Below are 14211 nucleotides of genomic sequence, written 5' to 3' on the forward strand. Positions count from 1 at the left end.
CTCGTTTCCAGCATCCCCGTCCCCCTGGGCATTCCCAGCCCTCCTTCCCCACATTCCCGCTTTTCCCGGCTCGTTTGGACTTCCCCACCCCGCACAGTTTCCATAGAAACATGAAGATATTAAACTGTAAATAATAATTTCTCCATTAAAAAAATAAAATAAAATAAATAAAAATCCAGGGAGGGAACACGTGGGGCTGGGAACAGAGATCCAAGGAACAGATCCCAGAAACCTGGGGGAGAAATCCTGAACTTCTGGGAGCAGATCCCGATGTCCTGGGACTGTCCCAGGGGTCTCACCAGCCCAGCTGGGCTCAGCTCCATCCCCCCAGCACTGCTGGAGTTTCCCACCTCTCTTTCCTCTCCCTCCTCTTCCTCCTCCTTTTCCAGGCTGGAATTTCCACCCTCCTCCTCCTCCATCCCTCCATCCCTCCATCCTCCATTTCTCCTCCTCCTCCTCCTCCTCCAGCCCCTGATTTTTCCAGGCTGGAATTTCCACCCATGAAAATCAGCACCTAAAGAGTAAAAATCCAGGATCTTCCCCAACCCAGCTGGGAGGAATTGCTCTTCACCATGGCCCGGGCTCTGCTGGTTCCTAAATTAGGCTCAGCTCAAACCCATCCCTGGATTTTCCATTTCCTCCATCCCCTAAATGGTTTTGTCTGGGATTTCCACCCTTTTGTGTCCCTTTAAGTGGGACTTTTATCATAAATGATTTTTTTTTCCTCTCCCTCGCTGCTGTCAGGTTGAAGAATCGTCAGATTGGGGTGGGAAATGTCAGGGCTGGAGGGCGGCACAGGCTGCTGGCCCAGGGACGGGGAAATTCAGGATTTGAGGTTAAAATCAGGAACTCTGGGAATGAGGCTGGTGGTGTGGACAGCTCCAAACTCCAATTCCCAATAAAATCCTGGATACTGTGCTGCTGGCGGGGGGGAGGTCGGGTAATTTTTGGGGTTTTTGGCTGATCCCACCACCAGGCCGGGGTGGAGCTGCCTCCTCTCACCACCCCAAACCCTGCACTGCTCAACCCAGGGCTCTTCTTCATCCCAGCCCCGATCCCAAAGCTGGACCCCAGCCCTGAGCCAGCAGCTCCATCCCAGCATCCCAAAAACGGAGCCATTCCCATCCTCAGGGGATTTGGGGGCACCCCTTGCCCCCTCCTCGCTCGGCTCTGCTGGGTTTGGGGCGCTGGCCCAAATCCTCGAAGAGGGCTGGGAACCAGGATGGAGATTCCCAGTTTATCCCAAATCCATCAGCAATCCAGGATGGAGATTCCCAGTTTATCCCAAATCCATCAGCAATCCAGGATGGAGATTCCCAGTTTACCCCAAATCCATCAGCAATCCAGGATGGAGATTCCCAGTTTATCCCAAATCCATCATTGCTGCCCAGGGCTGGGAACCCCCCCTGTGTCCCGGGGCCCCCCGAGATCTGCGGGATTATCCCTTGGGAACATCCCCTGGAATGAGATTGCAGCTCAGGCCTGATGGAGGAGAGGAAGGAGATGGGATTAAAGGGAAATGATGACAATTCCTGCAGCCGGGCCGGGAATGAGCTGGGGATTAACGGCCCCACGTTTCCAGCAGCTCCCAAACCCCGCGGGGCCACCCCAGGGTGACATTGGCAGTGCCACCCCAGGGTGACATTGGCAGTGCCAACCCCAGGTGACATTGGCAGTGTCACCCCAGGGTGACATTGGCAGTGCCAACCCCAGGGTGACATCGGCAGTGCCAACCCCAGGGTGACATTGGCAGTACCAACCCCAGGTGACATTGGCAGTGTCACCCCATGGTGACATTGGCAGTGCCACCCCAGACTGACATTGGCAGTGCCACCCCAGGGTGACACTGGCAGTACCAACCCCAGGTGACATTGGCAGTGCCACCCCATGGTGACATCGGCAGTGCCACCCCCATGGTGACATTGGCAGTGCCACCCCCTGTCCCAAACAGGCTCCATCCCTGCCCACACAACCGCGGCGATTTCACCCACCCCACGCACACACCCCACAATATTTTCCTTTTTTTGCCGGGTAGAAAATCTGAAATATTCCACCGGGGAATAAAAACACTGCAAGTTAAAAACTTCTCTGGGAAAGAAAAAAAAAAAAAATTAAAAAAAAAAGGCACAGAGGCCTGGAATAAACCTGAAAGGCTCCTTTTCTCTGAGCCTTGGCTTGCACACCCTGCAATTGGCTGCTTCCCTGGAATAGATTCCGTTGCTATGAGACCAAGTTTGCTTTTAACGAACCCCAGAAAATTAATGGTATTCAGCAGATAAGTCCTTAAAGTGGAACCTATTTTAAGCAATTCCTGCTAAATGGTTTACAAGGCGTCAGGAGGGAGGGGAGGGTTCCTGGAGCCCTTCCCTCCCCTGGCGGGTCCCAGCTGGGATTTGGGGTTTGGGGTTTTTGGGGTTGGGAGTGGGAGAGCTGAGGGTGGCATTGCTTGTGTGTCCCTCCAGGGTGGCACAGCCACCCCTGGCTGTCCCCAGCTGTCCCCACCAGCCAGAGGCTCCTTCCAGCCTCAGGACCTCGGGAATTCTCTGCCCAAACCCTCACAGGAGCCGCGGGATCGGAGCTGGGAGAGCCGGGGGTGGCAGAAGGGAAACGCTGTTCCCGCAGCCCTTGGGCAGAGCTGGGGGCACGGGGAAGGGTCCCTGAGCCCACCCAGGGTGGCAGCACCCCCAGGACGGGGCACATTCCCCCTCAGGATCGGGGTGTCCCCCAAGGACACATCAAGGCCGCAGCGCTGCCATTCCCAGCCTCAGCCCGTGTGGGACCCCCATGGGGCACGGGGGCATTGGGAATTGCTTCCTCTTCACCCCACAGCGCATTTTGGGGTGCCTGGGGCTGTCCCTGCCCCATCCCACACCACAAACACAGCCCAGGTTCCTGCCCAGGAAAGGCCCCGAGCTGGGTGAGGCCGGGGGTGCCAGGGATGGACCCCAGGGATGGACCCCAGGGATGGACCCCAGGGGTGGATCCACGACAGGGAATCTGCTCCTCTCCCGGCCAAACCTGTTGATTTCCACCCAAATTCCTCCTCTGCTGCAGCCTTTGGGTGGAAGAGCAGACACAACCCCCCCCCGGCAAGGCCTTCCTGGGGTTCCCAGCAATAACAGGGCACGGATCAGCCTTTGGGGTCACCAAAACCCTCCTGGCAAGGCCTTCCTGGCATTCCCAGCAATAACGAGGCACAGATCAACCTTTGGGATCACCATCGAGTGCTGCACCCCAAAACCCTCCCGGCAAGGCCTTCCTGGGGTTCCCAGCAATAACAGGGCACAGATCAACCTTTGGGGGTCACCAAAACCCTCCTGGCAAGGCCTTGCTGGGGTTCCCAGCAATAACCAGACACAGATCAACCTTTGGGGTCACCATTGAAGGTTCTCCCTTGGACTGCACCCCAAAGCCCCCCTGGCAAGGCCTTCCTGGGGTTCCCAGCAATAACCAGGCACAGATCAGCCTTTGGGGTCGCCCCTCGGAGCCGTCCCTCACCCCAGCACCATCCCTGGGCCGATCCCAGGGGCAGCCGCACATCCCTGCGGTGGATGGGAGCGGGAGGGAAGGAGGATCCCAAAGCCAGGGGGATCCTGGGGGGATCTGATGCTCCCAAATCCCCCTCTGGAAGAACAAAGCTGCGATCTCTCCGCAGACACAGTGAGAGCGGCGATGATTTATTTCCCTTCCCCGGCAGATAAATCGGCCTCGGAACGGGGCTGGTGCTAAATTAAAATTTGCATGCTGTAATATATTTAAGCAACTTTCCTTCCACTCGGTTATAAACAGCGTTTCTCAGGGGGTTCTCTCGGAGCTGGCCTCGTTTCTTTTATCTGCGGTGCCAGTTAATTGTCGGGGTGGAAATTAAAACCACGGCGGCAAAAAAAAAAATTAAAAATAAAAAAATAGAAATAAAAAAATTAGAAATAAAAAAATTAAAAATAAAAGAAATTTAAAATTAAAAAAAATTAAAAGAAATTTTTAAATTAAAAATAATAAAAAAGAAAAAATTTTAAAAAATTTAAAAGAGGAAAAATTAATAAAATCAAAGCACTGTGGTTGGAGGTTGGAAGTGTTGGAAGTGAAATCACCAGCCAGGCACAGGCACCAGCTCTGGGCCTCAGCAAAAAGCGATGAAAGGTAAAATTCCACGAAGGCAGCGGGGCTGGAGGCTCGGGCAGCCCGGAGGGCAGCGAGGCCCCCAATCCTGGAGGACGGTGAGGGGGTTTTTACATTCGGTTCTCTAGCTTTATGATATCACATACACTCATACAGCTAGATAACCAAAGAGAAAAACCCGCCCAGCTCTGCGGCCATCGGCGCCCCAGCTCTGTCCCCTCGGTGCCACCACAATGGAATCCCAGGGTGGCACAGCAGGGATGGGCTGCGGTGCCCTGGAATGTGGCACGGCCACCCCCGGTGCCCACAGGGGGATGTTGGTGCCCCCAAAAGGAGCTGGACCCCAAAGTGGGCTCAGCCTGGGGATGGGATGGGGCAAGGATGGCACGGGACAGGGCAGGGATGGCATGGAACACGGGTGGCATGGGGCAGGGTTGGCACGGGGAACGGGTGGCACAAGGGTGGCACGGCACAGGAGTGGCACAGGACAGGGATGGCACAGGGGGGGCAGGGAGTGGGGATGGCACAGGACAGGGGTGGCATTGGACAGGAGTGGCACCGCGTGTCTCCCCAGGAACAGCCCCACACTCAGGCCCAGGGCGCACCCAGGTCCGTGCCAGCCCCAGACTCGCCCCCAGCCCCAGCCCCAGCCCACCCGATAATTCCCGGAGTTACCGGCACGGAACTGCTGAGTCAGGAAAGTACCGGGGCAAGGGACGGGTCCAGCCCCAAAGGGCCCCGGGGTCCCCCCGCGCTCTTCTCCTCTTCCTCCCCTTCCTCCCTCATCCTCTCCCGGGCCCCGCAAACCCGGCAGGGACCCCGCACCTCCCGCGGCTCCGGGCCGGGAATTGCCCGGGGGCGTCACCCGGGACGGCCCCGTCCCCACCGGGGGCTCCGGGCAGGGCCCCGGTACCGGCGGGGCTGTTCCCGGGGAGCTGCGGCCGCTCGGGGGGAATCGGCGGAGCGGCTGCCCCGGTGCCCAACGGGAGAGCCCCGGGAGGGTCCCGGGAGGGTGCCCGGAGCGGGGGTACCTGCGCATCCCGCGGCTGCCGACGGCTCCGGGTCAGCGCATCCTTCCCGGGCTGGCGGGGAGCGGAGGGGGCTCGGCCCGGGACGGGGACGGGGATGGGGACGGAGATGGGAAAAGGACGGGGACGGAAATGGGGAATGGGACGGGGGTGGCCATCCCCGCCCGGTGCCGGTGCCGGTGCCGGTGCCTCTCCCGCCGCCCGGCCGCTCCGGGCCCTGCCTCCAAAGTTGAGGCAGAGCCGGAGTGGCTGCAGGGCGGGGAGCGGGGGAGGGCCGGGGCGGCCGGCGGGGACAAAGCCCGAGCGGCGGGGCTGGGACGGCCCGGGCGTGGGGCCGGGGCAGGGGTCACCCCCCGGGCGGGGCCGCGCCATTCGCCGCGGCCGCCGCTGTCCCCGGGGGCCGCTCCGTCTGCTCGGGCCGGGCCCCGCCGGTGCCGCCGCCGCCGCAGCCGGCCCGCCCCGTCGGGGAGGCGGCGGTGCCCCGGGGGTAACCCCGCTCGGGCCGGGCGCTGCCGGGGGCCGGGCTGGGTTAAATCCCCGTGCCCGGGGAGGAGGAGCGGCCCCGGGGGCGCGGGGCGGCCGGGCCGGTCCCTCCCGTCGGGGCTGCGCTCGGGGAGCCGCTTGCAGAGGGAAATTTGGAGGATGCTCGGGAGTCAAGCGGGGCTCGAACCACGCGTTATCCCCGGTAGAACGGAGCCCACGGACGGGCCCGGCCTCGGCCGCGGAGAACCCCCCTGGCCCGGGAGAACGCGCGGCCGCGGCTCGGAGGGGCGGCGGGGCAGGCCCGGGGCGCGGGGCCCAGGTCCGGCTCCACGTCCCCCCCGTGCGGCCGCCCGGGGCCGGTCCCGCCGGCGCTGCCCGGTGCGGCGGCCGCGCTCCGCTCCCCCGGGGCAGCACCGGCCGGGGCGGGGGCACCGGGGCCTTTCCCCGGCACCCACCGGGGGCACAGCCGCGACCCCGGCGGGCACGGACCACGCCGAGGTGCCCGGGCACAGCGGAGCACACGCAGCGCTCGTCCCTGCCCGGTGCCCCGCTCACACCGATGGTCACACTGACCCGGGTGCCCGCATGTCCCCGCACACGCACCCACAGCCACGCAGGGCCCCCGAATGTGCCCCCGGTTGTCCCCAGGCTCGGCACGTCCCCGGTCCCCCGGCCTGGCCCGGGCTCCGCAGCCCTCCCGGGGCCGCCTCATGGCCCCGAGCCCCGGTGAAACGGCGGAAAACGAAACCGACAGGAGGCCGGGGCTGTGCCCGCGGCCCGGGCACGGTGCGGGGCTGCGCCCCGGCCATGCACACCGGGAGCGGCGGCTCGGGCTGGGCGGCGGGGCCCGGCTCCCGCTCCCGGTGCTCCAGTTTCGGGAGGGAGGCAGAGATCCGCCCCGGCCCCTGCTGCCCGCACTCGGCCTTTTAGATACCCACACCTATACAGACAGAATATAGAGAATATATAGAATATATGGAATCTATAGAACCTATGGAATATATGGAATATCGGCGCGGGAAGGAACGGCGGCGCCTGCGGAAATGCCAACCCGCCAGCACCGGGGGCTCTCCGTGATCACCGGGGCTCTCTGCCCAGCACCGGGCACCCCCAGGGCCGGGCAGCCCTTGGCCGGAGCCCCCCAAGCTGCCAGCGGCGGCCGCAGCATCGCGGGGAGCGAGCGGAGCCTCCTCCCGCCGCCACCGGGCACCGGGAACCGGGCACCGGCCCCGCCGCTCTCCGTGGTGCTGAACGGCGGCCGCGCCGCCACCGGGGCCGTGCGGGGTCGTGCCTCATCCGTGCTTCTCCCACCGAGCTGCCGCTAATTGATTATCATTATTATGGCTATTAATTACCACCGTTACCGTCCCCGCGGCTCCGGCCGAGCGCGGCCAGCGGGGCCGCGGTGCCAGCGGTGCCAAATTCCCGGCTCGTTCCCGGCACGGCCCCGGTGCTGCCGCCCGCCATCCTCGGCACGCTCCGCTCCACGCGTGGGCCGAGCCCCCGGTACCTCCCAACCGGGGCTCCGGGATTCCGCCCTGGCCACCGGTGGCCCCGGCCCCGCTGCCGCCGGTGCCCGCCCGCTCCGCCGTGTCCCGCTGCCCACGGCTCGGGGCCGTTTGCCCGAAGGGTAAAACCCAGCAACAAGCGCCGAAGGAACGAGCGGCACCGGCGGAGCCTCGCCGGGGCCCCGGGAGCCGCTCCGGCCCGAGCCCGGTACCGGGAGGGGCCGCTCGGGGCGGCGGGGGCGCCGCCGGTGCCGCTCTCACCGCCCAGGGCCCCGCTGGCACCGCGCAGGGCCCGGTTCGCCCCCGCCGCTCTCCGGTGCCCTCTGGGCACGGCTCGGCGGCCCCGGGAGGCGCGGGGGCAGCCGGGCACCGGCGGCACCGGGGGAGCGGCCGCCCCACGCGTGTCCGCGCCCGGGGCTGCACCGGGCCCGCCCGGGCCCGCTCCTCCCGCCACTTACCGGCTGCTCGCCGGCCTGTGCCCGGTTCCCCGGCGGCTGCGGGCGCGGGGCCTGCCCCGGCGCCTCCGGTGCCCCGTTGTGCCCTGGCCCAAGCCCCGTGTGCTGAAATACCTTCACTGGAGCAGCCATGTTGGGCTCCGGTGCGAGCGCGGCGCTCGCCGCAGGAACCGGCGGCCGCCTCGGCGGGAGGCAGCGGCGGGGCTGGGCACGGCGGCCCCGCATTCCCCCGGAGCCCCGGAGCCCGGCCGGCCGCGGGGTCCCGTCCCAGCGCACCGAGCGGGGTCCCCGGGCCGGGAAGTTGCCGCCGTTCCCGGTAACGCCACCACCTGCGGGTCCCGCACCTGCCGCGCATCCCTCCGGTGCCACCGGCCGCGTCCCGGGGCTGCCGCCGGCGAGGAGCTGGGGGAGCCGCCGTTATCTCCGCCTCGCGCGGTGTCCGGTGCCCGCCGTGCCCACCTGGGGAGGGAAAGAGAGAAACGCGTCAGGAGCAGCCGCCGCCATCGCTCCAACTTGGAGCAACTTTGGCGGCGGGGCCGGCGGCGGGGGCGGGGGTGGGCGGCGCCGGGGAGCCCTGCCCGGTGCCCGGGGCCGGTCCCGCCGCTGGCAGGGCGTGCGGTGCCCGGGGCCGGTGCCACCCGCCCGCGGGGTGGGCACAGCGCAGGCCCGCGCTGGGACACGGCCTCGGCTGCGGGGACGGCCGGGACAGCCTGGATTGGGGCAGCCCCGCACCTGGGGACTGTCCGTCCGTCCGTCTGTCTGTCTGCCCATCAGTCTGTGCCAGCCCGCCCCTGCCGTGGGCACCGGAGCCTCCCTGGGCACCGCGGCCTCGCACCGGGCACTCCCCGGGCACCGGAGCCGCTCTCCCGCCCGGCCCGGTTCCCTTCCAAAGTGGATTTTTCTGCAGTTTATTTCCCTCCCCGCTTTTTTCCCCACCGAGATTTTTTTTTCCCCCTCCTCATCTTTTTCTTTTCCTTTTCCCGCCCCAATTTTTTGTTTTCTCTAATTTTTCCCCCCCCTCCGCTCGTTTGACTCCAACGTCGCTGGAAATTATTTGCATTTAAAACCCAACGAGTCGTTTCCCTCCGCGTCGCTCCATTCCAGCAGCTCGGGGGAGCGATCCCAAGGAAAAGGGGTCCCCAAACCCCGGGGAAAATTCCCCCGGATCTCTGCCCAGCTGAAAATATCGATGTGGAGGAAAACTAAAGATTTAACAGATTTTCATGATTTTGTTCCCGCAGCCGCTGTCACCCAAAGGTGTTGTGGCAACAAAGAGCGGGATGGCGTTTGACGCTCGTATTTTTGGCCTAAATATTTGCGGAAATATTCCCCCGAAGCCCCGAACGCTTTGCAAAAGATTGATGCTCCTCAAAGCCATCACATCCTGCCCTGCCAAGCGCTTCCGAGGAAAATCTGATTTTCCATTTCTCCCCCCGCCGCCGCCGATCCCGCCACACGCCGAAACTGCGGGCGAGGGAAGGCGCTGGGAATCGAACAAACCGTTCCCAGTCCAGACTGGGAGCCCAACTGGTTTTCCCGTTTTCCCCCGTCCCCGTGCGCGGCGCAGATTCCCCAGCTCGGGGAACAACGGCGCGGAATCCCCGCCGTGCCCGCTCGGGCACAGCCGGGCACAGCAGAAAACACCAGATACTTTTTTTTTTTTTTTTTTTTTTTCCAAGGGGAAAAATAGCAACAAACCAAGATAATTAATTATTTTTCCTTCCTTTTGCCAGAAATGCCGAATTCAACCCCGGCCTTTTGCATGGGGATTTTTTTATCTTGTGTTCTTTTTTTTTCTTTCTATTTTTTTTCCTGTTGTTGTTCTTACAACCTAGCACTAACGCAGGGATGGAAGGGAATGCCCACACAACGCCCCAACCCCACACAGCATCCCCACGCCCCTTTCTCCCTGCTCTCTAATTTTTTTTTTTCAAACCCCAAATCCTTCCCCCGCAAAATTATAATTTTAAAAAATATCAAAATAGCTGCACACACCGAAAGTCCGCTCCGGCAGCCCCTTACCTCGGGCACCGGGCAGGGCAGGGCAGTCGCTCCGACCGGCCCGGGGGCTCTAAACCCCGGGGGTGGCTTTTGTGAGTTTGCCGGAGTTTCCCCGGGCTGTCCCCTTTTGTGTCCCATTGCCATCTAGAGGCCCCGATTAATTAATTTCACACCGAAGCTCGGGAGAAAATTTTCCCACAAAACAAGTGAGCGAGGAGATGTGAAACTCCAAAAAGAAAAGGAGTCAACATCAAGTTCAACAGCATGCGGGGAAAGGCCTATTTCCATCACAATCGCGTCTGAGCGGGGGCCGGGCGGGGGGCGGCGGGCGGCGGCCCCCGCGCCCCCTCCGCGCGTTCCCAGGCTCGGAACAATCGCGCTCTGTTTGCCTCGCACATGCCGGCGTTTGGGCACGGAGGCTGCCTTGGGATAACAGGAATAATGAGGGGCGGGGGGCGCGGGGGGAGCGCGGCCCGCCTGGGAACGGGCGGCCGCGCGGGGGGAGCGCACCTGGGCCCGGCCCGGTACCGACCTGTTGAGCGCGGCCGCGGCACCGGCCGGGGCCCCGGGAGGAGCCGGAGCCGCGCTGGGTGACAGCGGCCGGGAGGGCTCCGCGGGGACCCCAGAGCAGCGCTCCGGACCCCCGGAGCCGCGCGGGGACACTTTGGGCCAAGTTTGGTGTCCCCTCCCTTGTGTCCCCGCCGAGCGCGGCCACGCGTTTTCCCACGGTGCCGGGGGAGCGGGGGGTGCGTGGCCCCGGGAGCGGGGGGCCGGGGCCCGGGGTGGCCGAGGCGGTGGAGGACGTGTCCTGCAACCCAAGCAGCTCGGCTCCGCCGGGCATTGTCCCCACGGAGCCCGTGGCCATTGTTCCCGGCGCTGCGGGAGCCGGAGGGAGGGCAGCTTTCCACGCCTCGTCCCCGGGCCCCCCTCCCCGCGCCACCTCGCCCCCAGCCCGACACTCACACCGGGGCTGCCGGGACCCTAATCCGGGATGGGGCGGGGGGAGGGCGAACAACACCCCACCCACCCCCGAAAAAAAATTAAAAAAAAATTGAAAAATATCAGGCGAGGGAAGGGGAGGCGCGGGGTCCCCCTCGCAGACTTCCTCCAAGTTGGGAGAAACGGGAGGGGGAGCGGGGCGGCCGCCGGTGCCCGCCCAGCCCTGCCCTGCCCCGCGGGAACCGGCGGCACCGAGAGCACCGGCAGCACCGGCAGCACCGGCGGCACCGGCAGCACCGGGGGCACCGGCGGCACCGGCGGCACCGGGGGCACCGGCAGCAGCAGCACCGGCGCGGGGAGTTCAGTGCGGGGCACAGGAGAGGGGGGAAAACGGCGGCGGAAAAAGAGGGAGTGGGGAGGGGATTATTTACCTCCCTCCGCACCTCTGCGTCCATTACTGACTTAGCGGCGGCGGGAGCCGGCACCGCCGGGACACCGGGGCTGGGGGGAAGCGGCACCGGCAGCGGGCGGGGCGCGGGGCCCGGGGCCATCCAGGCCGGGCCGCGGGAAGCGGAGCCCCCGCGATCACGTTGCCGTTACGTGGGGTTAAACGGGGAACGTCTGCCCGCCGCCCGAACCCCCCGAGCGCACCGGGCAGCGCCGGCCCCGCCGCCAACGGGGCCGCGGGGAGAGGCGGCAGTGACGGGGGGCGGATTCCGCCCAAACATCCATTTTGTCCCTTTTGGAAATGGAGATGGGAGAGAGGAGGGGAAAAAGAAATGCGTCTTTTTTTTTTTTTTTTTTTTTTTTTCCTTGCTTTCTCCATATTTTACTACGTAAGGAATGACGCGCTCGCGTCGGGAGCGGGATAGGTTCGCCCGGAGCTTGGAGAGGGAGGGGGGAACCGGGCTGGGGGGAGCGCGGGGGCGGGGGACGGCTCTGGCAGCGGCAGAACCTAAAAATAACGAGGATTTTATTATTTAAATAAAAAGAGAAATAATAATAATAATAATATTAATAATAATAGCAGTAATCCCGCTGACCCCGCCGATGCGGCCCTGCACAGGCACCGGGTGGCACCGGCCGCTCCGGGGACCCCACCGCGCCTCCCCGGGGACCCTCGGGATTTGGGGCACCCCATGGGGGGCGCGGGGAGGTTTGGGGGTCCCCCTGCCCTGTGTCCCCTCCCGGGGCTGCGGAAGGCGCTCCCCTTTCCTGGGCCGCTGCGGGATTATTGCGTGGAAATGAAGCAGAAATTGGCTGGGTTTTATTTCATTCCACGCCAAACCCCTCGCTGCTCCGCGGGTTAGCACCTCCAAACCCCCGGGAACGGATTCCCCTCTCCCCCCGTTCCCCCGGGCGCGCCGGGATTTTGGAAGCGCTAAAAAAAACCCCAAAAAACCCCGGGGGGCTCCGTTCAGCGCCCGGGGGTTCGCGCCCCAAATTCGGCCCCGGGGAAGGGGCGACACCCAGGGACCCCCAACCCCTGCAGACCCGGAGTCCCTGACGAGATCCAGGCCTGGTTTGAGCCCCCGGAGCCCCCGGGATGTGGCCGCCGCCGAACCGGGACCGCGCCGGTGCCGCTGCCGGTGCCCGCCCGAGCCCTGCCCGCCCCGGCCCGGTGCTCCGGGATGGCCCCGGGCTCCGCGCTCTCCCCTAATGAGCTCCGCTTATGCATTCCCTCATTAACGAATATTCCCCTCGGCCGAGCCTGGGGGCACCGGGACGCGGCCCGTCCCGTCCAACCGGGGCTTCCCGGCGGCTCGGCCGCTCCCCGCCGGCCCCGGGAGAGGCGGGAGGCCTGGCCAGGGCGTCGGACACCCCAAATCTTGCCGGCAGCCTCGCAATTCCCGTGCCCGGTGCTGGGGCGCCATCCCCGCCCTCGGCGGCCGTGAGAGCCCCGGTTTGCCCCGGGGTTTCCCCCGGTAAAAGGCGCTCGGACCGGGCCCGGCTCCTCCCGCCGCCCGGTACCGGCGGGCCCGCTGCCCCCCGCCCCAGAGGGCGCGGATTTAGGGGAGCGGGTGGCGGATTTGGGCTCCTTGATGGAGTTTTGATCAAAAATTCATTAACAGGCGCTCGGCGCAGCGCCATGAATATTTCAGGGCTTTTGCAAAACAACCAAGTGGGTGTTCGGGGGAGGATGCACCGGGGGACAGGCAGCCCCGGTGCCCGGCTCGGCCCCGGTTGGGGCGGCGGGGACCCCAGGAGGGACCGGCCAGCTCCGTTCCGTCGGGGCCGCAGCCCCGGGGCTCGGCGCTGCCCCGGAACGGCCCCGGTTAGCGGAGATCGGTCCCGGTTGGGGAGGGCGGCCCTGCAGGGACACCGTGACACAGCCCGGAGTGTCCCCGGGCACGGGACGGGCAGAGCTGAGCGTGGGGACAGCGGGGGGACACCCGGGATGTCCCCTCGGAACGGGGACACCACCCCCGAGGGATGGATCCGCTGGCAGGGACGGAATAACCCCAAACCCACCCAGGGCAGGCACGGACGGAAAGGTCCCAGACCCCAAATTGGGGTGCGGGCACCCCCGGCAGGTCCCGGCCGCAGACAAAGCCCCGGCTGAGCCCCCCGAGCCCCCCGAGCAGCGCGGCCACCCCGGTGGGGCCTGCAGCGGACCGGGATGGACCGGGATGGACCGGGATGGACCGGGATGGACCGGGCCGGTGCGAGGGCTCACGGAGCCCAGAGGCGGCCACACCGGGCCGTGCTTGGGGACAGCGCCGCTCTGTCCCTGCCCAGTGCCACCCCCAGCACCCCGAGGCCGCAGCGGGTCCCTGGTGCCGCCCTTGGGGCAGTGCCACCCTCTCCGCGAGCTGGGGACACAGGGACAGCAAGGCCCCTCCGAGGGACCCGAGCGGGGCCGGGGACAGCCCAGGGCACCCCCGAGCCCGGTTCGGGACCTGTCGCGACGGGCGGTACCGGAGCTGCGGGCACGGCTGGCACGTGCGGCTCCCGGCGCTCCCGCCCTGCCCGCGGCTCCTCCGCCGTTCCCGGGGCCCGGTACCGGCACCCCGTGTCCCCCCCGCCGCCGCCGAAGCCCCCGGCCCCTCCCCGGGGCTCACCTCGCCCTGACATTTCCTGGCGCTCCTTCCATGCCAGCGGGTTGCCATAGCAAATCTAAATCTTACAAACAAAACCAGGGGGAGAGAGGGGAAAAAAAAAAAAAAAAAAAGGAAAAGAAAAAAAAAGCCTGATTAGCATATATTCAAATGAGGCGTGCAATAATGCAAACCATAAATCATGCAGTCATTGCTATTCAATCAGAGTCTCTTACCCCAGCTCCCGCTCCCGCTGTGTCGCAGCCACAGACCCGGGCCGGTCCCAAAGGTGGCCCTGAGGGGACCTGCCACCCTCGGGGGTGGCGCTGGGCCCGGCGCGGCTCGGCACAGCCCGCTAATCCCGCCTGGTATTTACGGCGCTCCATTAAACCGGGCAAACTCTCCCCAGGATTAATCTCCCGCCCCGGCTTTAATCTGGGGGCTGTAATCCATCCCCCCAGCGAGGGAAGGGGCCCAGCTCGGCCCTGGGGGTGCGGGGGGGACCCCGGCCCTGCCTGACCCCGGCCTGGGGGTGCCCAGGCGGTGCTGGGGGGACCCGAACACAGCCAGGGTGTCCCTATGGGGTGGTGGCCCTGCAGGACCCCGCTGTCCCTCCCTGTCACCCCCAGGGTGTCCCCAA

The 14211-nt window shown here is 65.4% G+C and overlaps 1 protein-coding gene across 9 annotated transcripts in view; it reads right to left on the reverse strand.

The window, feature by feature from the left end:
* LOC141725428 (uncharacterized) overlaps positions 1–13973 on the reverse strand; it is a 32518-nt gene extending 18545 nt beyond the window's left edge. The window contains exons 1-3 of one of the 9 annotated variants that reach the window (XM_074528952.1): positions 13808–13973; positions 13596–13656; positions 7938–8052 (exon numbers count right to left, since the gene is read on the reverse strand). In XM_074528952.1, coding sequence (XP_074385053.1) covers positions 7938–8052; positions 13596–13608 — 128 coding nt within the window. In that variant the 5' untranslated portion in view covers positions 13609–13656; positions 13808–13973. Of the gene's footprint in view, positions 1–7937; positions 8053–8325; positions 8518–9588; positions 10041–10126; positions 10636–10964; positions 11289–13595; positions 13657–13807 lie in introns of those variants that run through there. The other 8 variants (XM_074528953.1, XR_012577282.1, XR_012577278.1 and 5 more) reach the window with 8 other exon arrangements.
* Between the last annotated feature and the right edge of the window lie 238 nt (positions 13974–14211).

This window comes from Zonotrichia albicollis, chromosome 29 (genome assembly GCF_047830755.1).
Source record: "Zonotrichia albicollis isolate bZonAlb1 chromosome 29, bZonAlb1.hap1, whole genome shotgun sequence".
In the NCBI taxonomy this organism is placed as follows: Eukaryota; Metazoa; Chordata; class Aves; order Passeriformes; family Passerellidae; genus Zonotrichia; species Zonotrichia albicollis.